Here is a 21,202-nt window from a genome sequence, read left to right as displayed (position 1 = left end):
TTTTATTCTCCACAACCTACAGCATCGGCTTTTTTATCGTTGTGGCCTGTGGGTTGTTGGCTACTGTGGGACCGGTGAGTCCCCTGCAAACACACCCGTGAGTGTCCGTGACTCTGTTTGTCAATTTCCGACAATAATGGAGGCGAAAATACCGCGATATCTAAATCGGGGTGGGTTGTATCGGCGATGTCGACAATGTATCGTACGATATCGACGATATATCGCACGATATCGACGATAATATCGTACGATATCTTAAGTTTTGGATTTTTTGTATCTTCCGGGTGTTATCGGGGGTGTTTCATCTCGCCCTATTACAGATATATTTAAGACATTAGACAACAGGCCCCACAAAGGGGTCGTTTGGACAATGAGGCAAGTTGTAAATGATATGCTCTAAAATGCTTGTAAATCATTTACTAGCAAGAAGCCTGAGGATCAACCCTAAGCTTTAGTGAGAGGGGCTTAACCCAATGATCCACTTTAAAATCCAACATGTTTTTAATCTTCTTATTTCGGTACTTTTATGGTTATATTTAGTTGTTTAACCTTATAAAGGAGCATTTGAATTCGTGGGCCCACTTCTATGGCTCACCTACTACTTGGTTTTATGTGAGGATCAACCCTAAGCTTTAGTGAGAGGGGCTTAACCCAATGATCCACTTTAAAATCCACTCTTAATGTCATTTGAATGTCTTTTTAATGAATCACTTCTCTAAACTATCTCAGGTGTGAATACACAATTAGGGCCTGTTTGGATTCGCGTATTAGAGTGTATTGTATTGTATTCGGGTACTGTTCATGTATACTTTGAAAGATTTTCAGAATACATCCTAATCAGCATGTCATTATTCAATGTTTGGATAGGACGTATTGTCTGGGCAAGTAAACAATTTCTTGTACTATTCAATGTTTGGATACAACGTATTAGGCCTGCGTATTGTACTGTTGTGAAGGTGATTGTTCCGTCAATGAAGTTAAGGCTTCCGGTAATGATAGTGGAATCCATGCCATCCCCTACTAGCATTATGTTCTTCTTCTTCTTCCCCACATCGACCTTCTCTTTATATGTTCCCTGTGGAGAAATCTGTGAAAAGGAAGAGAAAGAACCTGTTCAGAGGAATCCGACAGCGTCCATGGGGAAAATGGGCTGCCGAGATCAGAGACCCAAGAAAAGGAGTTCGGGTATGGCTTGGGACCTTCAATACTGCCAAGAAGCTGCAAGAGCTTATGATGCCGAGGCTCGGAGGATCCGAGGCAAGAAAGCCAAGGTGAATTTCCCTGAAGAACCATCCACAGTCACTCCGAAACGCCCTGTGAAACCGAGTTCTCAGAAAGCTCTAAAGTCTGAGAAAGCCACGCCCAATCAATCCTTCAATTTCATCAACAACTCAGATCATGAGTTCTACAATAATCTTGGGTTTATGAGCGAGGAGTCGTCTGTTAAGCCATCTGGGTGTTTGGGTTCCTTCCCCGCAAATGGAAATCCAGTGGAATTCAATTCTGTCATGCCTTCTGATGGTGGGCGCCTTTGTTTCAACTCAGATCAAGGGAGTAATTCTTTGATTGCTCTGATTTTGGGTGGGAACGTGAGGCCAAAACCCCTGAGATCTCATCCATTCTCGCTCCCACACCAGAATCTGATGAGTTGGAATTCATAGAAGATGCGAATCCGAAGAAAAGACTGAAGAACATTTCTGAGAATGCAGTGCCGGTCGAGGAAAACATGACAATGCCATTTCCCTGGCCATTATCAATGGCCCGGCATGAAGATGGCTAGTGGGCCTGATCACATATTTGAAAGTGGTTTGTGATGGTCAGTTGGTGGGCCACAAAAGATGCTAGGGCTGTGATGGTGAGGATGAGGGCTTTGAAAGCAGGTGAGGACCTCTTGGGAGATCTAAGAAGGGGTGTGTTGACAGTTGTCATGATGCAAGGTTGTGTACGGAACCTCTTTTCTCGGAATCCTCTCTTACACGAATGCAGTACATTGAAGAGAGAGTATTGACGGCAACAGCGCCGTCTGACAGCGCTCCACCGCCGATTCAAAGTTTTGGATTTTGAATGTATTCGCGCGCCTGGAATTCCAGGCATTTCAATTCCAATCCAAACATAGTAAATGTCAAATCAGGACCCCTAATACCATACAATACGTCTTAATATGCGAATCGATTTGGAACCCCCCGGATTCGCAACCCCCAGGATTGGAAACCCCTGGATTGGCAATCCTCTCGGTGTGTTTGGTACCCTTGAGTGTGAATCAACTTTAATTCAAAAATACCTATACATGGTATATTCACGGGGGTTTGAATTTAATTACTAAATCAACTTTAATATCCTCAATTAGTGAGATATATAATTTTTGACACTATGGTTGTGATAAGCCCGCTAAAATATATGTTTTGCCTAAAAGTGATGAAATTCCAAGTCTCAGATGGACCGCAAGCACAAGATCATGTCTGAGTGACTAACCAATGATTTTTAATCGTTGATTGATATGGACAATGTTTGGACGGTGCTGGACAATATTTGGACGGTGCTGATCTACATGAACAATGTTTGGACGGTGCTGATCATCGTTAGTGGGCCATGTGCCCAGTAGAATGATAGTGTACAGTGACATACATTTATACCTGCAACTATTCAAATGATTTTAGGTGTAATCCAAGCTCTCACCTTGGATTACAAACCCCCTCAAAGAGGGGATTGGAAACCCCCTGGATTGGCAATCCCCAGTTGCTTTATGCTGCCAAACAACCATGGGGATTTGAAACCCCCTCTAATTCCAATCCAAACATAGTAAATGTCAAATCAGGACCCCTAATACCATACAATACGTCTTAATATGCGAATCCAAACAGGCTATCCAAACACTGTAATAAATGATTTACAACTTAAAGCGAAACAGACAGGCTGTAAATCATTTACAACTTAAAATCATTTACCACCGTCCAAACGACCCCAAAGTAAATAGTGCAGAAGCAGGGAGCAGATGAAAAACTTGTAGAAAAAGCTATTTCTACATAGACTTGTAAAGGGACCGGCCTTATAGATTACACAGAAAATGGATATAGAAAGAGAGAGGAGGAGAAACCAACCTCAGCAACGTTAGTAAGGGAAAGAATCTCAGAGAATGTGAAAAGCAAAGGATGCGATGTGGCGTCGACGATAGCTTTAGAAACAGGAGCGCCACTGGGACTCTTCACCTGTTTGACGAAATGCTCGATCAGGTCCGCCTGTTTCTGCTCGATATCCATTCGGCTCTTGAAGAAGCAACAAGACAACTCCCTTCCTCTCAATACATGAGGACGTGCTTTTTCGTGTCCGTGGGACCGATTTGCCTGCTTTGGGTTTGTTTATAAAGATCTTGCAGGGGTCGGTCGAACGAAACTGGGTTTTGCTAGCTTGAGCCGGTGAGGAATTGCGTTGAGGTTAACGTAGGTTCGGGCGACGGCTCCCCTCTCCAGAAAGACTTTTGCCCCGACAGGAGGAGCTCGTTTGGCCTCCGTCGCGGCTGAGGAGTCAGGATCACTAGCATGATGGCCACGTGTTCCGACGGTTTAACCGTCCACGTGTTACCAATAGTATAAGAAAGATATGGTCCCATAATCACGCTTGATTAATGATTTTGGACCGTCCATATTGTGGAACCCATCGTTAGTTTATGAGTCGAGACCATCACAAAAGCTCCATGGAGTGGCATCCCAGCTTATGTGGCAGAGGAGAAGACCGTTATCATGGAGCGCGACTTGGCTTCGCCCCGGAACCAGCGCTGTGGGTGGAACCCTGAGTGTAGGGCCCACCTCTATGTATGCGTTGTGTATCCACGCTGTACATTTGCTTTGCCATTTTATTTTACAGCGTTGCCCCAGAAATGAAGCAGATACAAATTTCAGGTGGACCACACCACAGAAACAGTGTTTCTTGACCATTAAAAACCTTCCATGAATACAAAAGTTTTTCATCAAGCTGATACCATTAAAAACCTTCCATGAATACAAAAGTTTTGTGTGACCTTATCCACTGGTTGGCTGGTCAACAAACATTATAATGGATCCTATGAAAATTTTAACGGTGGCATTCTAAGAAAATTTTAATGGTAAGCATTCTATGAACACCGTTCCCTTCTTGGTCAAGGCATAAGGGACCATCCACTCCATTAATCTCAAGAGTTAGGTTTTGGTTGGCCTGGAAATTACAATTGAGGTTTCTCATAAATAATGTTTGGGATATGTTCTTTGTACTAGGACCAATTCAGTAAAAACCTATATGCAAGCTCAGGGAAAAAAAAAAAAAAAAGCTGCTCCTGATCACCATCTTTGTCGCCTGAGATGAAAATTCTCTCTCATTTTCTCCTCTTTTTTTAAATCTTTTCATTTAGTATGGAATATTGATCCTTGGTTTTAAGGATATGGGTTTATTTTGTCTCACGATTTTAAATCTGGCTTCTAAGCTATCCATTATATGGAGCTCAACTTTGATTGACTATCCCTCTAAAAACTCTTTGGAATGAGTAATCCTAACAACCTAATTAATGAATGAGAAATGGGTGGCCGATATTTATTTGACCAAAGAAGATCCCATTAGTTATTTGATTGTCCATCACAGGTTGAAGATTACACTTAATTGGATACTTCAATCATCCCATCAATGACTAGGAAAATGAACAATCTACATTGATTATAAAATAGTACAATTGTTTATTTGAAATATCTTTGAAATGCAGTCCACCCTTCCTTGCTAGTTTTCGTGACTGAGAGTTGAGGGAAAAACATGAGATGTTATAAGGATATTTCATGTAAATAACTCATGTTGCATTATTTTATACGGTAATTTTCAAAATTTAACAACCAAAAACATATGAAGTAGAAAATGTCATCCAAACAACAATTGCCCATAAACTTAGATTTCTATAACTAGGTTTTTGAATTTTAATATCTAGAAACATTTGCTTAGAATTTTTTATTTTTTTTCAGAAGTGGCTGCCAAACAGGGCCCTAGTATTTAAATCAAATGATATCCAAGGACCAACCTAAGTTTTGGAATGGTTCAACGAATTGTGTCCCTTCATCTTAGTGGGTCACACATGACGGCCAGGTTGATGGCATTTGCAAAACATAATAAACCATGCATCCCGTCCAAAAGTTTTTATGGTGGGTGTCACCTTTGGCATTGTCCCCTGTTGCTCCCTTTAATGTGGCCCACTTGAGTTACGTATCAGGCCAAAAATGTCAAGAGCTTGTGAACATTTTTGGCCTCTTATTGACCGGGAAAGGACATTAACAAGAAAACATTTTTTGTAGCTGCCATTTTAGCTACCCCATCCACTCTCTGGCCACGAACGGGCAGTTTTGTGGGTGGGTCCACCGTAATGTATCTGTTTATCCACACTGTTCATCTTGGATCATTTTAAGGTATGTGCACAAAGGTGAGCAAATCCAATGCTCAAGTGGACCGCACCACAAATACGACTTGCATTTAAAGCAACTCAAGATTACTATTTAGTGTGGTTTACTTGAGTGTTTGATCTGCCTCTTTGTTGGATTTGCCTCACATTTGTGTACATACCTTAAAACGATTTCAGAGAAGATGGACAGTGTGAATAAACAGATACATCACAGATTCACAGTAGGCCAGCCCACAAAAGCGTCTGTCATGTGGGGAGGGGGTAGGACGCAATCCACGTCCCTTCAGCTGTGGGCTATATTTATCTTTTTAATTCATGGATGAGAGTAGACTACTGCTTCTCTTACATCAGCATACCCAAGGGACCATGCAACAAAGGGGCGATTGTGAGAACTTTATAACATCCACCCCCTACGTATGTTTGGCCACTTTAGACCATTCACATCATGTATATATAAAATTCAAGTGGACCACAGCATTTTCAAAAAGCGGTCATAGGTCACCCATGAAATTAAACCTACTTTAATATAACCCAAATCGAGTAGGTTTCGGACTACATCTAAACCCAAAACATTTGCAGTCCAAGTAAAACTTTTACAACCAGGCCCAGATCCATTATTTAATCAGATCGGGTCCAATGGTCCATCTGGTCATCCTAATACATTCGCACCCTAGCTATGCATAGGTTAACCTTAGCCCCAACCTGACCACAAGAGGACCCAACCCAAATCCCAACCGTGCTCAACTTTTACCTAAATGGATGTGATTATTCTCAACCCACCCGAATTTGCCTGGCCCAAGCCCAAACAAAACTCAAATAAGTTGGCATTTTCAAAACCTGAACCAACCAACGACCATGGCAGGGCAGCTCGACCCGAACTTGGGTTGGGCCCTACTTGGTGTTACTATGTTGTATACGTACAATCAGGTAAGAACCCTTTACATACAAAAGGACCACCTATGATGTGACCTGCCTGAGCTCTGAAGGTTGGAAGCGGATTGGCTGGTGTACCACACACCAGCTATATAGCTGCTGTATTGACATCAACAAGTTCTGTGGGTCCCATCATGAGGTATGTGTTATATCCAAACCGTCCATACATTTTGAGATATCGTCTTAAGGCTTTGGTCGAAAAATAAGACAAATCTAAAGATCAAGTCGACCACACCGAAAAAAGCAGTGGGAGATTGAACGTCTACCATTGAAACCCTTTTGGGGTCACAGAAGTTTAGGATCAATATGAAATTTCCTTATCCTCTTCATCCATGTATTTGTGACCTTATTAACATATTAGATGGAAAATAAACGTTATAGTGGGCCCTATAAATTTTTTAACGGTGAAAATCATTATCTTCGCTGCTATTTTTGGTGTGGTCTATTTGAGCTTTGGATATGATTCATTTTTCCTTAAAATATTCTAAATGATCTCGAAAAATGGATGAACGGTGTGGATATAATAAATACATTATTGTGGGGCCTATGTAACTTTGATCTCCTTTGAACCGTTCGTACAGCAGGGAGATCAGGAGCATCGGCGCGCCCTCGTCTTCCCGCGACGCGTGTGTACACCAGCTATATAGCTGGTGTGTGGTACACAGCCAATCACTGTGAACGGTTTGATGAAAGTTACACGCCGTGATGGCCCACTGAAAAATCTATGGCTGGCGTCCCATCCCCACTGTTTTTTGTCGTGTGGCCTACCCGGGCTGTGGATCTAGCTGATTTGTGGCTCAGAGAGTAGCATCGAGAATCACACCTGATGGACGGAGGGGATGTCACAGGGACACAACGGGAGCCCACAGAGTCACCAAAAGCAGCCAAAGACACGCGTCCCTCTTCTATCATCTTCCTTCATGCAAATCCCCTGCATCAGATCCCAGAAGGCACGTGCCAGCCCACGTGTCCGCGTTCTTTCCCTTATATATAAGTCCTGCCTTCCCAAACATATCAAACAAACAAAAGCTCCGTTCCGTCACCGTCTCGCCTCTCCTTTCTTTTACAATGGCGGACCGCCAGCCCCCACAAACCGCCCCCCGTTCTCACCAGGTCTTCAAGGCAGCGACGGCCGCCGGTGCCGGCGCCTCCCTCCTCGTCCTCTCTGGCCTCACGCTGGCCGGAACGGTGATCACGCTGACGATCGCCACGCCGGTGCTGGTGATCTGCAGCCCAGTGCTAGTCCCGGCGGCCATCACCGTTTTCCTCATCCTGGCCGGATTCCTCGCCTCCGGCGGGCTCGGCATCGCCGCCTTGTCAGTGCTGACGTGGATATACAGGTACGTGGCAGGAAAGCACCCGCCCGGGTCCGAGCAGCTGGATCGGGCGAGGATGACGCTCGCGAGCAAGGTCAGGGATGTGAAGGAGCAGTACGGACCGCAGCAGCAGCGCGGCAGAGGGGAGGGTGCGCAGGCTTCTTAAGCTGCGCACCCTCGATGCGTCAATGGAGGACAGGTAGAGTTACTACACGAAGTTGAGGCCGAGAGAGTCAGTTTGTAAAAGTGGGGCCCGTTGATCGATGATCTGAGGCGTTGATATGGTGGGACTCACCATGGAAGGATCCATGCGCCAAAATCACTCAGATTGGTGGGTGATTTTTGGTGCACGGTCTGGATCACTGAGTAGTGGGTCCCACGTGTGCAAACTGACCCGGACACTAGTGTATAATCTCTCGTGCTAGCATGTAAAATGCCTCCGTTTCGTTTGTTTCTTGGGTGTTTTTATGTTATATTTTCTATATGTCGTACGAATGAGTTCGAGTTAATGTTAGTATATAAGTAAATTCCGTTTGCATACAACACGTTGAATGTACAGTCAGCAGTTTTGTTCATGTGTGGCCCACCTGATTAAAGGGGAGAGATGGATGGGGAGCATTTTCCTGTTGGAAATGGGAATTTGATCAAGGGAGCAGCAGAGGTTACGTTTGGGGGCCTCTAAATCTTGAAGCGCATCTGGAGAATGCGGTCAGGCGTTGGGCTATCTTAAGCGTCTGATAAATAGGGCCTGGTTTGGCTATCCTAAGCGTTTAAGAAATAGGCCTTTCCTCGCTTCATGGGAGCCGTTGATCATTTTTATGACACCGTTCTCATTTGTGCCTTACTATTTAAAGGGCTAAAATGGTTCATCTCGGAATATGAAATATATCGAATTGATTTCTTGGGGACACGGATTGCCTGCGGCCTTAAGTTCTGTGGGGGCCATGGTAATGTATATATTACAGGAGAGCGGATTAGGTGAGACCCCGGCCTCACCCAAAATGGTGTGGCCCTTATCGTGGTGCCCACCTTGATGTATCTAATCTGTATCCATACCATCCATCCGTTTTTAAATATCATTTTATGGCATGACCCAAAAAATGAAGAAGGTCCATATCTCAGTGGACCATATTCTAAAAAACTTTCTCGGAGGTGATTGAACGCCCTACCATTAAAAATTTATTTGGGCGCACTTTAATCTTAATTTCCATGGTGTTTATTTGCCATCCAACATCCAATCACTTGATAAAGTCATATAAGAATGAATGTCATAATAAAGAAACAAACAAATATGGTTGATTCAAAACTTGTGGCACATCAATGGTCAATCACCACTGTTTTCGATTTTATAGTTTCCACCTGATAAAGGATAGATACATTAATGTGGGCCCATGGTAAGGGCATCACCCAAAAGGGTGACCGGGGTCTCACCTAATCCCCTCTCATGTTAAACAGACGGTTTGGCTAGTGACCCCAACACCGGGCAGCTAGTTGTTGTCAAAGCTCTGTGAGCCTCACCATGATGTATGTGCGGTGTACATTCATTTTACCAGATCATTTCAAGGCATGAGCCTAAAAATAGGAAGATCCAAATCATATGTGGGCCCCACCACATGAAAACAGTGTTGATTTAACGTCCACCATTAAAAACTTCCTAGCCCACATGAAAACAGTGTTGATTTGAGATTTGAATTTGCTTCTTGTTTGGTTCATACCTAAAACGATTTAAGAGGAAAAGGCTCACCAACCTCGCGTCACTTCCTCTGACATGGAGGAAACAACTCAGAATGCATGAAATCCAATCCCTCCGTCTCAGCTGAATCACGTCTTCTTTGGCTTTATCCCAGAGATCAGACTGATTCAACCCTCCCCACAAAATTAACCTAAAACAGGTAAGTTCACGTGGTATAGCCAACCTGAGTTTTGAGATATAATATGATTTCCGGGTAATTTTTTCTTCCTCATGAGGCACATCATATCAGTGGATTGGATGGCCTATATACATCATGTTAGACCCTACTCACATCTAACGGTGGGTGTCCAATGCCAATCTTTTCGTAAGGTGTGGCTTACCTGAGCTCCGGACGGTCACGATTTTTGGGCATAAAACAAAGATGAGGCAGCGCACCTGATGGACGGTGTGGATCTATGAAAGTTCTAACCCACGTGGCTCTGGGTGGGCAAGATACGCTGGCGGCGATGAGCTCGCCACTTCTCAGTAGTGGTGCAATGACGTGGTGAGATCTGATTGGTAAGGCTGTGTGCTGTTCGAGCCGATGGGCTCGGCTTTTTTTGTTACTTTAGGACGTGTTTGGTCTGTGTACTAGATGGGATTAACGGCATTATTGCTAAAATGATTGCATGCCTGGAAATTTCAAGGTATTGTATTTATCCAGTCCCATGTGATAAAAATTTTGCTATCTAGAAACACGGACGAAGCAAAATCATGTTTGGTGGACCATGAAATTATAATCAACCAACTAAATTCAAAATGGATTTCGTTCAGTTGTACACATATATAACTAGAATGACATACATATAACTAGAATGTCATGTATAAACAGTATATTTGGATGGACAACATGCATAAACACATGCATTAATGTAGGGCCCACATGTGTAGTGGATTTCAAAATTTATAGAAATCCTGCATGGGATCAAATGCAATTCCATAGGACTATGAAATTCCATCCCACCTAACTCCAGCCTCTCCAAATGCTAGATGGAATTGCATGGTACCAAATGCAATTCTATCCCACCCAATCCCATTTAATATCTTTTCGATGGGGGTGTGCGCTAAGGCACGACTATGGTGGATCCTTGAATGTGAGGACTACTCTGATGTATGTACCTTAAATCTACTCCATCCATACATTTTGACATCTTATTTTATTGAATGATGGCAAAAATGAAGTAGATCCAAATCTTAGGTGGAGCACATCACATGAAATAATGGTGATTGACCATTTAAAACTTATTGTGGGCTACAAAAGTTTTGGATGAAGATGATATTTGTGCGGTCCCTTCATCCAAGTATGTGACCTCATCAACGGATTTCTCAAAGAAATTTTTAATGGTGAATATTTTAATCACTACTGGTTTTGTTTGAAGTGTAGTTTAACCTAAGATTTAGATTAGCTTCATTTTTTAAAAAAAAAATCATGCCCTAAAATGAAGTTTTAAAACGTAGGTAATATAGATCAAGGTGGGCCCACAGTCGAGAATCCACTCAAGCCGTACCCATCTCTAATAATGTAGTGCACTCAAATCAAATCTTACCACACGGCTACTAAGCCTGTTTCGCCCATGGAATTAAATGGTGTGGAATTGTATTATATGGGATTAACATTATTATTGCATAATGATTGCGTGTCATGAAATATCATGGTATTTTGGCCCTTCGATCCTCATGTTTGGGGGTAAAATTCTTGCTATGTGAAAAAAATACTGGATTAAGCAAAAACTGGCTTGATGCACCATGGAAACCAAATTCACAGTAAATGTAAATGGTGTATATAAATGGATGGCATGCATAAAACTTATGCATTAATGTGGGGCCCACATGTGTAGTGAATTTTAAAATTTATGAAAATCCCGCATGGGATCAAATGCAACTATATGGTGTAAAGGGTGTATATGAATGGATGTCATGCATAAAACACATGCATTAATGTGGGGCCCACATGCATAGTAGATTTTATAATCCATGAAAATCTCACATAAGATCAAATGCAATGCCATATGCGATCCCACTTAATTCCAACCCTTCCAGTTCAAACAGAATTTTTTGCATTGATCAAATGCAATTTCATCCCACACCGTCTTTGTCCCATTGGCTTCTAGGCCATAGAAACTGGAAGCGGATTGGCTGTACCACACACCACTGATCTGGCTGGTGTAGGTACATGTTGCCCAAAGACGAGGGCTGCCGCTTTTGAGCATAGCCTCCGAAATAATGTATTTATTTTATCCACACCATTAATCCATTTTACAATATCATTTTAGAACATGACCCCAAAAATATATTATATTCAAAGCTTGAGTGAACCACACCACAAATAGCAGCAGGACAATGATTCTCACTGTTAAAATATTTGTAGGGCCCACCGTAACATTTATTTTTCATCCAATATATCATATTGATCCAAAAAATTTGTGCGTTTCAATGGTAGACGTCTAATCCCCCACTGTATGGTCCACTTGATCTTTGGATTGGTTCCACTTGAGCTTTGGATCTGTCTTATCTTTTGGCTCAAGCCTTACAGTGAGCTTGCCAAATGCAAGGACAGTTGGGATATAACACATACCTCGTTATGGGACCCATAGACTTTGGTGAAGTGAACACACCAGTCAGGTGGGTAGCGTGTGTTGCGCCAGCCAATCCGCTTCGTGTCAAATGGTTTTTAAAAAAAAAAAACAGAAGACAAAATGCCAAAATTAGTTTGATGTGAGGACGGTGCAGGGTGAATTTGACCAAGTAATTATTATGCTTTTTTATAATGTGAAGGGACTTTTACCTAAATATTCGTGGTAATAGCTAATTTTGGAAAAATACCTCTCACTTTTGCAGCACTAGTGAAAGTAAAATTACCTATTTATCCTTATTTTAAGGAATGGAGAGGAAAATACAGTACCATGATTATTTTATTTTTTTTAAAAGGGTTTGCTAAACATGCATGCGTGTGAAATGAAGCTCGCATACATCCACACATGTGCCAATATGAAATCTAATCTATCTACCAGGTCAAGCTAGTTAAGTTAGAATCTTACTGAGTGGTAGATAAATTGCATTTCAATCTTGAGATCTTAAATAAGTTAGATTAGATTAGGCCGAAACCTAGCCTAGTGGTAGATAAACCGCGTTTCAATCTTGAAATCTTAGATTTGAGGTATTAATTAAAAGAAGAGAGAGAGAGAGAGAGTCACAATGTATTAATACTGCCTACACCATTACTTGGTTTGGTCCATTGTAGTCATATTATGGATGGAAACAATGGTCTCTACTGTGAATTTTGGGCATGAAAATATGTATTTATCAACCGTCGTGAGTGTGTCCCAAGTGGTGCATTAGATGGGCCACACAGTGAAGATGAATAGGTGTGCAAACGGTAGTGTAGCTCTTAGAAATCCATCACTTGCACAAGATTGATAATTACAAAACTTGCCAACAGTTTGCATTTGGTGTTTTATTGCTGACCCTTTGATGACTGGAAGGGCCTGATCTTTTGGTATGAGTCATGTAAAAAGTGATTTCTAGCCTATGTACGGCCAGGATCATCCCACGCATAGCATATTAAAACGTGTGGTTGCATGTAGCAGTGCTATTAACTTAGCAGGCTTTTCTTTTTAAGGGCCCATGATGCCATCCAATAAGTTAAAAAAATTTAATTGATATAAGTTAATAAGTTATTTCTTTAACTTGAGCTTGGCTAGCACCTTGAAAAGTGACTCATGGGATGAAACTTAGTACTGATCAGTTTGAATGGCACCCGCTTAGAGTTTTCCCTCTTTGATTTTCCTAGATCATTTGGATCCTTGAGTCGTAAATCATTTGAAATCCTAAAAACCCAATTCTTAAAACTTCATTCATGAATACATATTTTGCTTGCATCCTTGTCTATTTGCGTGTTTGTTGTACTACTCACGCTGAATTGAAAATCCTTACTTCCAAATAGGTCACTCTTGAATTATTTTATATTTTTATGGACTGCATATGTGATAACTTGGAATCTTTGTGTTATAAATCTAAAATTTCAGATCTATTGATTTTACATGTTAATTGTTGCAATCACATGATTGTTGTATTACCCACATTAGATTGAAAGTCCTTACATCCAAATAGATCACTCATGACTTATTTTATATTTTTATGCACCGTATATATGATAACTTAGGATCTTTGTGTTATAAATCTGAATTTTCAAATATATTATGTGATTATATTTGATTTTACATGTTAATTGCTGAAACTAATGTGTACATTTATTTCTCATCTTGCATTCTAGGATAGTTTTCACCATCCTATATCACTTTTGCTCATATATTATTTTAAACATGAGTAATCATTCTTGGAGGAACCGAAGGTTGGGGTTCTCACCATACATGGAAGAGCTCAGCCTCACCAAGAACCCCAAAGGGAGACTGATAATTTACAAAGAGTGTGCAGGAGGTCGCTAGCCTAACAGCATCCAGTTCATGAACATCGTTGACAGGTAAACCCACCTTTGCCCTCCAAATTCCATCTACATAGGGTCTGATCGCATGTGTTGCATCGGCGAATGAATGGACGGGACAGCCCCATCCATTTCATTATGGTCGAGGGAGTACCAAACAGGCGCCCGTCTGATGTGATTCACTTTCTGCTCATATTTTGGATGAACCAAATGCACAACATCTTCGGCATTACACATTTCGGATTCAAATTCAAATCCAAAAAAATGGAGATTCAACTGATCACTTCCCATCCAAACAGGCAAACAGAAGCACTTTTTTTTTTTCTACATCCCAATCTGTTATGACAGGTGTAAGCATTGGGAAAGACTTGATCATGGAATTAATCAGTCTAATACAATAATTCAGCATCCACTAATCCAAGACTAGAAGAATTCAAAGTCTAGATATTTACCCCCAGACTTCATGTCTGCACCTACCATCCTCTTACTGCTGCTCCCTACCCCAACTGCTCCAACACTGTCCACAGCTGCTGCCCCGAATTTTCCGGGCAGCTCAGGCTCCATTGGCCTCGGCACCTCAGGTGGGGTGCTGCACCGTATCAGTGCCCAGTTAACGCCCTCAAAGAACGGGTGCTGCTTGATCTCAGTCGCCCCCCTCTTCACCCCAAGCCGATGCTGGGGCTCCTTCACCAGCAGGCCTCTGATCAAATCCCTGCTCGAGTAGCTGGTGGCAGGGGCATCAGGAAACCTGAGCTGCTGGCCAACCACGTTGAACAGTGTGGCTCGATTGCCTGAGCCCTTGAATGGTGTCCTGCCATATAGAAGTTCATGCAAAAAGATGCCAAAAGTCCACCAATCGACCGCGCTGCCATGGCCTTCTCCCTTGATTATTTCAGGAGCCAGGTACTCATGGGTACCGACAAAGGACATGGATCGGGCAGCGGTTGGCTCTGCCACGAGCTCGGGGAGGGTGGTGATTGTCGGCCCAGGCTCTGCCCGAGGTTTTCTAGTCTTCTTCTTGCTTTTCTGAGGGAAGATTTTCGGCATGAAGCATGACGGCTGGATACATACAGATGAAGGCTCAATGCAGGCAGGTTGGACACAGAATGCGCCAGGTTTGGAGGGGTGGGAATCGAATGATGAAGTTTTTATAAGGGTCGGTGAAACTGCACACCTCAGAGACAGGTCAAAATCTGAGAGCATTATGTGGCCATCATCGCGGACGAGAACATTTTCTGGTTTCAAGTCCCTGTAAACAACTCCAAGCATGTGGAGATACTCAAGGGCCAACAGAACTTCAGCTGCATAAAACCTAGTAAAAACAAAACAAGAATGGTTATCTTGTGTGCATGATATTGATATATTAACAAATATAACATTATTCTAAAATGCGATTTTCAGTGAAGTGGTTGTAAGTCTAATTAGAGGATACAAATTTCAAAGCATACACAATCAAATGACATAAAATAATCAATGTTTAGGAGAATCTTCAGAATGCTAGCTACCTGGGCCAAAGCTAACAGGAAGTGCATAGGCGTTACCAATTCAATGTTTGAAGATTCTGCCAATTGTTTACGTATAAAGTTTCCTTCAATGGACGGTCCTTTGAGAACCTAGGCCCGGCTGGGATTGGCAGAATTGTGCAAGATGACAGTGGCACAGAGTTGATTGCTTTCTCAGGTCTGTTGGGCATTAACAACTCAAATCTAGCTGACGCACTCTTGCAAGTGGATGAAATCGTTTTAAGATTCAATTTTCTACCAGCCATAGTAGAAGGTGACTTGAGGAATGCTGTTTTTTGGGCAATTTCTAAGTCAGTGGAGATTGGCAGATGTGTTGGTTGAGATTGGCAGATGCAATTTTCAGTTAAGCAGTTGTGATCAGTTGAGCTTGGCAGATTAGCGGTAGCATGTTGCGTAGCAGTCAGTCCTCCATAGCATGTAACATAAGCTACACGATACTTCTATTTTTAAATTTAAAAATATAAAAAAATATATGATAAATAGTGAGGAGAAAATATAAAATTGCTTAAAAGATTGTTCATTTTTTCTAGTATAAGCATGTCCAAACAAGTTATTAATTATCATTTATCAAAAGGCAATCCACATGCATAAACCAAATCAAATCATTATCACATCAACGGCTTTCCAAGCAAACCACTTTAATTGATAATGTCTAATTGAAACCACAAGTCACAAGTATGAAAAGAAATTAATAATCCACTGGCTGAGAGTATTAAGTACAAAATACAAAATACAATTATCATTTATAAATAAATAAAAAAAACATAGCATACACGACATATGCTACGACCCTGTAGCGTATAGGGGTAGTGTACACTACAAGGGATTTATGCTATTTGCTAATTCTACGTAGCGTCGTAGCTACGCTACAGACACTATTCAAAACACTAGTTGTGATTTATTATACTAATTTCAAAGCATACACAATCAAATGACGTAAAATACAGTGAAAATGCAAAACAGCTATGATCATATTCACTGATAATCCTGTAGAGTGAGGTTGGTCATTGGAAATGCATACCAATGTCAAGCTGATGGGACCAGAAAAACTCTTGAATGGGCGAATTAGAGAATAAACTTTGTAGTTAGTTCTAAACCTTGGTTTGAGATAGTTTTAAAGCCTTGAAATTTAGTATACATGATTGAATTGGCAGTTGCAAAACCAAGCATCTGAACCTTGAAATTTAGTATACAGTTGAAATTTAATAAACCTACAATCCAAAAATGTCCCAAGGATGCACTGCACAATGTGTCTACTCAAGCTTTGTTTGGATATAAATCCCCACGAAGATATTCTCGACGGTTACCTGGGGCCCTGCATTGTCAGCTAGGGAAAAGCACTATCATTGTGCTCTATGCCTCCTGAAATGGAAGTCCTACTTCCAGGGTATGCAAAAACGGTTACATAATGGCCGTTACGGCCATTACATAAGGGTAACGGTGGCCACCATTAGGTGTCATGGGATCGTAACGGCCGTTATGGAAGAAACAGTCTGTAACGGCCCTGTAACAGTGTTACGGGGTTGGTACAGGATTTTTTCAAAAAAAAAAAAAAAGGAAAAAAGAAAGAAGAAGCTATAACGGCTTTTACGACCCGTATCGTAACAGTAATGGTGGTGGCCGTTGCGGAATACTATGCCTACTTCATGCCCATGGGTTCGACATATACCCCAAGAATAGTTATTCTCAAATCTAATCCAACCAAAGCCTTCGCTAGGAAATGGAGAATCTCTCCATGTTCTATTGCTTGTTTTTTGGTATTCCACAAAATCACAAACCTGACTCAAGAGTAGAGAACATGAATAAGTATCCCTATATGGATCTAAATTCACAGCACAAATGGGTGAACCAGCTCTCCCTGTGAATTTGGTCTGTGCCTATGGTGTGTGTTAAAAAAGAAGACCTCAACCAGCAACATTCACAGTCATATTAGGTAAAACAGATGAAATTTCCCTTCATAGTCTGTTCTTTCAAGTAGGTATTGTTGGCTACAGAAACAGCTTGTGACTTGTGTGAAACAAACCATGCAAGGGATGGACCATGACCAACAAATTACATTTGAAACTTAATGTCCAAGACCCACTAAGAGTGATTTTTTTTTAGAGCTAACACTAGGCTTCTGGTGTTACAATGTCTTTGATATCTGCTAGGTCGTGTAGCGTGCAGTTGAATCGAATAGAGGGACATTATGTGCCTCTATCCACAGAAAAAAGCTAAGCACCACTGATTGAGAATCAAAATGTATAAAATGAGATCTGGGACATGTTTATATATATATATATATATATATATATATATATAGGGAAAAGTTTCTATACGGTCGAGCTGTGTGGGCCCCACCATGATGTATGTCGAATATCAACACCGTGCATTTGATGGGTCCCCTTTAAATTATGGGATATCCCAAAAATCAGCCGTACCATACCATCTAAAATCATGTGAAGACATGCCTAAAACATATAAAAGCACTTGGTGGGGCCCACCTGAAATTTGGATGCATCTGAAACTTGGTCTGACCCCTCATCCAAGTGGGACACACATAATGGATGGGCTGGATTTGTGAACCACATCTTGGTGGGCCCAAAAAATGATTATGAATGTTTTAATGGAGGGTAACCCCTCTCAACTTTTGTATGTAGTGTGGCCCACACAAGTCACGGATTGACGACCACTATGGAATGGTGCATCTGACTGATGGGGTAGATGTTTGACATACATCATGGTGGGGCCCACACAGCTCGACCTCATGGGGAGTTCCCATGAGCTCGACCGTATAGAACCTTTTCCCTATATATATATATATATCAATGAAAATTATATCAATGGGAACTCCCCATTATAGGCATGTATTATATCAATGGAGGATTCTCGAAATTGCCAAGTAAATACGTCCATTTCCCAGAGAATCCAAACACGAACAAGGAAATGTGAAGAGAAAAGGATGATAGGCTTATATGTCAAGGAAACTGGAGAGCAGAATCAGCATAAAAGAGTCCACAAATATCGATACACCACCATGGAGAATCTGTAGCCATCTACTTCTTAAGATAACAAAATAACTGAAATGTCTTGACCAAAAAAAAAAAATCCCTGCAAGAGAGCATTGCACTCTAATCTATTGATAAGACGAACTATAGAATGAAAACACAGCTTGATGAAGAAAAACATAAATTCAAGAGTCAATATGGCAAAGAAAATATTATTCGGCTTAGCTCATACCGTGCTGCATATTCAGAGAAGTGCTTCCCTGGCTGCCGCTGCCTCAAGGTGTGCAAATCACCTCCCGGACAAAACTCCATGACCAAACATGAGAATCTGTCTGTCTCAAAATGTGTGTATAAAGTTGGCAGGAACGGATGATCTAACAGCTGTAAAATCTCCCTTTCTGTCTGAGCCCTTGTTAACTTCTTCCTGCTTGCAAGGGATGCCTTGTCCATCACTTTCATTGCAAAGTAGCACCGGGTCCCACTCAGCTCCGAGAGATACACGCTACCAATATCGCCGCACCCAAGCCTTTTGAGCAATCTAAAATGGCTCATCCCTAAGATACCATCCCGTGCCCGAACAGCCAGAATAGCCTTCCATCTAGGATCATTTCCTTTGTGAGGCTTATTAGCACTTCCTGTAATATTACTCCAATTGCTATCATCACTAAGCCCACTGCTATCGCTTGCTCTGCTAATGCTAGTTTTTGCACTTTCAAGTGAGTCCCCTATTGCACTCCCTTTGGTACTCTCGCAGTTTCTTTCCACACTAAGCATACCGTCACTCGTAATCCCATCACTTCTGTATGTTCCTGTGCAGCTATTGACAACACTCATAGCTGTGACGACGCCAGTACTGTCAATGCTACTATGAGGACTGACATTGCCGCTAGGAGGCAAGGAAGCATCCCATATGCACTCCTTCTCCTCAGAATCATGTGTTGGAAGTGTGTTCTCAGTAGCCTGTGATGCCCGAGGGACCAAAAATGGAGATGATGATGGCTCTGACTCATTAGGCTCTTCAACCAGGCTTTCTGCAGGCGAAAGAACAGGCGCACCTGGTTTTAAACCTGGAACCCGAATTGAAAGGTCATCTAGAAAAGGAGCCTTCATAGAAAGACTTTTCACTAAGCGGCCCGACTCAGATTTGTTTTGGTCGATGGTCACATATACTGTTCTCATCAGATCAGTATCGACAGGTTCCAAGGGATGACTAGCCCCAGAAAACAAACTCAGCCCAGATTCATCATATGCATCACTGACCTTAAAGGGAGCAACCTCTGGCATAAGTTCATCCGGTTCCTGGAAAGACCCTTCTCCTTTCACCCGTACAGGTTCTTCCGAATTCTGAGATATCCGTACACTGGAGGGGCCCTCTACTTCTCTCATCACAATGTCATTTACCGGTTCCTCCAAATTCTGAGGTTTCCGTAAGCGAGATGGACCATCTACCTCTCTCATCACACTGTCATTTAAATCTGTTACCCGGTCCACAACAGATAGACGCCCTGGTAGAGCATTTTTCAGTTCGGGAATTCTCTCCATTTCTGTCGAATGTCTAACATTACACGGGATCAATGGAGACGGGAGAAGGATTACACTTTCAGCACTGATATAGGTTACTACCTCAATTTAACAGTTCTAGAGTTTTAGATTAACTGGCACTTCACCTGTTCTTCGTTCTTCTTTCCTTTTCCGATTTCACACAACCCGTATTGAAATGGATTTTCCCAAAAGCTCATGAAATGTGAGACTTTAAAGGATTTCTCTTTTACTACAGTGTAAAATGCAAAATCCAATCACTCAGCAATGATACTCTTCTTTCCAGAAACCTACATAAAACCACAAATCATTCATAAGAATACAAAACCCAGATCTTCATTTCCGGCTCCGGATCGATAGGATATCAGACCGGGCACCGCAACAGAAAAGATCCAACAGGAAACAGATGAAGAACAAACACATAATGCACGAGAAATTCAAATTAGGTAAAAACGCGGAACAAATCAGTCACAAATCTCGCATTAGCGGCAGATTAACTAACAAAAAAGCATTTTACTAAAAATCATAGAAAATTTCTGAAAATTTCCAAAACCTCCTCACATCAAAGATCTGAAAAAAAAAAAAAAAACCAAATCACCCAAAAATCTTCACCTTAACTTACAATCAAGCAAAGAAGAAGAAAATCATTAAAAATATAATATAAAAAAAAGACATCGAAGGGCATAAAAATGGGGGGGAAAGGGAGAGAATTTCAGTTAAGGAATCAGATGCAAACGTACCGTCGAAGAATCAGTATCGATCTGCCCTTGCAGCAAGAAAACGTAGGATCCACGGCTAGAGCTAGGGTTTCGAAAGATCCAGCTAGGGTTTGAAGAACGCTCGAGCCTCTCTCTCTCTCTCTCTCTCTCTCTCTCTCTCACATAAATGGAGTAGTAGAGTGCGAGACTGGCAGGACGGGAGTGGCGGAGAACTGCAGATGAATTCCTGCTTTTGCTTTTGAGGAGTGTTATTTGATACGCTGCCAGAGCATGGAGATTCATACGCACGCACTCTTCACAAGAACGTACATGTAGCATAAATGTCTCTCAATAGAAGCCATCAAAATGGTGGGACCCACTGTATATATAGTCAATTTAAAATCATAGCCTTTGATTGGTGGAAACTTCTATTAAATTACACATATTTATAACTAACCAATTTGAAATTTACAATCTCCCATCAGAATTTATTTTTATATCTGATCAATATAAGTATTATTATATGAATTCAACGATCTAGATTGATCTAAAGTTGTCACATACATAGAGTTCCTTTAAGCGTGTGTATGAATTTCCACAGACTACAAGATTATCAAACGATGCTT

General features: G+C 41.6%; 3 protein-coding genes across 9 annotated transcripts in view; 1 reads left to right on the top strand and 2 right to left on the bottom strand.

The window, feature by feature from the left end:
* Positions 1-3,605, bottom strand: part of LOC131248200 (COP9 signalosome complex subunit 7-like) — a 34,210-nt gene extending 30,605 nt beyond the window's left edge. For 2 of the 7 annotated variants that reach the window (XM_058248333.1, XM_058248332.1), the window contains exon 1: positions 3,099-3,599. In XM_058248333.1, coding sequence (XP_058104316.1) covers positions 3,099-3,257 — 159 coding nt within the window. In that variant the 5' untranslated portion in view covers positions 3,258-3,599. Of the gene's footprint in view, positions 1-3,098 lie in introns of all 7 variants that reach the window. The other 5 variants (XM_058248334.1, XM_058248335.1, XM_058248331.1 and 2 more) reach the window with 5 other exon arrangements.
* A 3,752-nt stretch (positions 3,606-7,357) lies between these two features.
* LOC131248199 (oleosin Cor a 13-like) lies at positions 7,358-8,109 on the top strand. Its single transcript, XM_058248329.1, has one exon. The coding sequence runs from the start codon at positions 7,409-7,411 to the stop codon at positions 7,820-7,822; it is 414 nt and encodes a 137-aa protein (XP_058104312.1). The 5' UTR covers positions 7,358-7,408; the 3' UTR covers positions 7,823-8,109.
* Positions 8,110-14,072: 5,963 nt separating this feature from the next.
* Positions 14,073-20,808, bottom strand: LOC131248198 (serine/threonine-protein kinase D6PK). Its single transcript, XM_058248328.1, has 3 exons — positions 20,619-20,808; positions 18,572-20,168; positions 14,073-15,141 (listed from the first exon to the last, which is right to left on the bottom strand). The coding sequence occupies exons 2-3, from the start codon at positions 19,879-19,881 to the stop codon at positions 14,253-14,255; spliced, it is 2,199 nt and encodes a 732-aa protein (XP_058104311.1). The 5' UTR covers positions 19,882-20,168; positions 20,619-20,808; the 3' UTR covers positions 14,073-14,252.
* Between the last annotated feature and the right edge of the window lie 394 nt (positions 20,809-21,202).

Source organism: Magnolia sinica, chromosome 6 (genome assembly GCF_029962835.1).
Source record: "Magnolia sinica isolate HGM2019 chromosome 6, MsV1, whole genome shotgun sequence".
Lineage (NCBI taxonomy): Eukaryota > Viridiplantae > Streptophyta > Magnoliopsida > Magnoliales > Magnoliaceae > Magnolia > Magnolia sinica.
This window is presented reverse-complemented; position numbering and strand designations above follow the sequence as displayed.

What these genes read in the sequence shown, in the direction of transcription:
- LOC131248198 (XM_058248328.1), bottom strand. Translation starts at nt 19,881, where the DNA reads ATGGAGAGAATTCCCGAACTGAAAAATGCTCTACCAGGGCGTCTATCT. An exon ending in TTCTCTGAATATGCAGCACG is followed by an intron (nt 15,142 to 18,571) that starts GTATGAGCTAAG and finishes TGTTTTTACTAG; the next exon opens with GTTTTATGCAGCTGAAGTTC.
- LOC131248199 (XM_058248329.1), top strand. Translation starts at nt 7,409, where the DNA reads ATGGCGGACCGCCAGCCCCCACAAACCGCCCCCCGTTCTCACCAGGTC.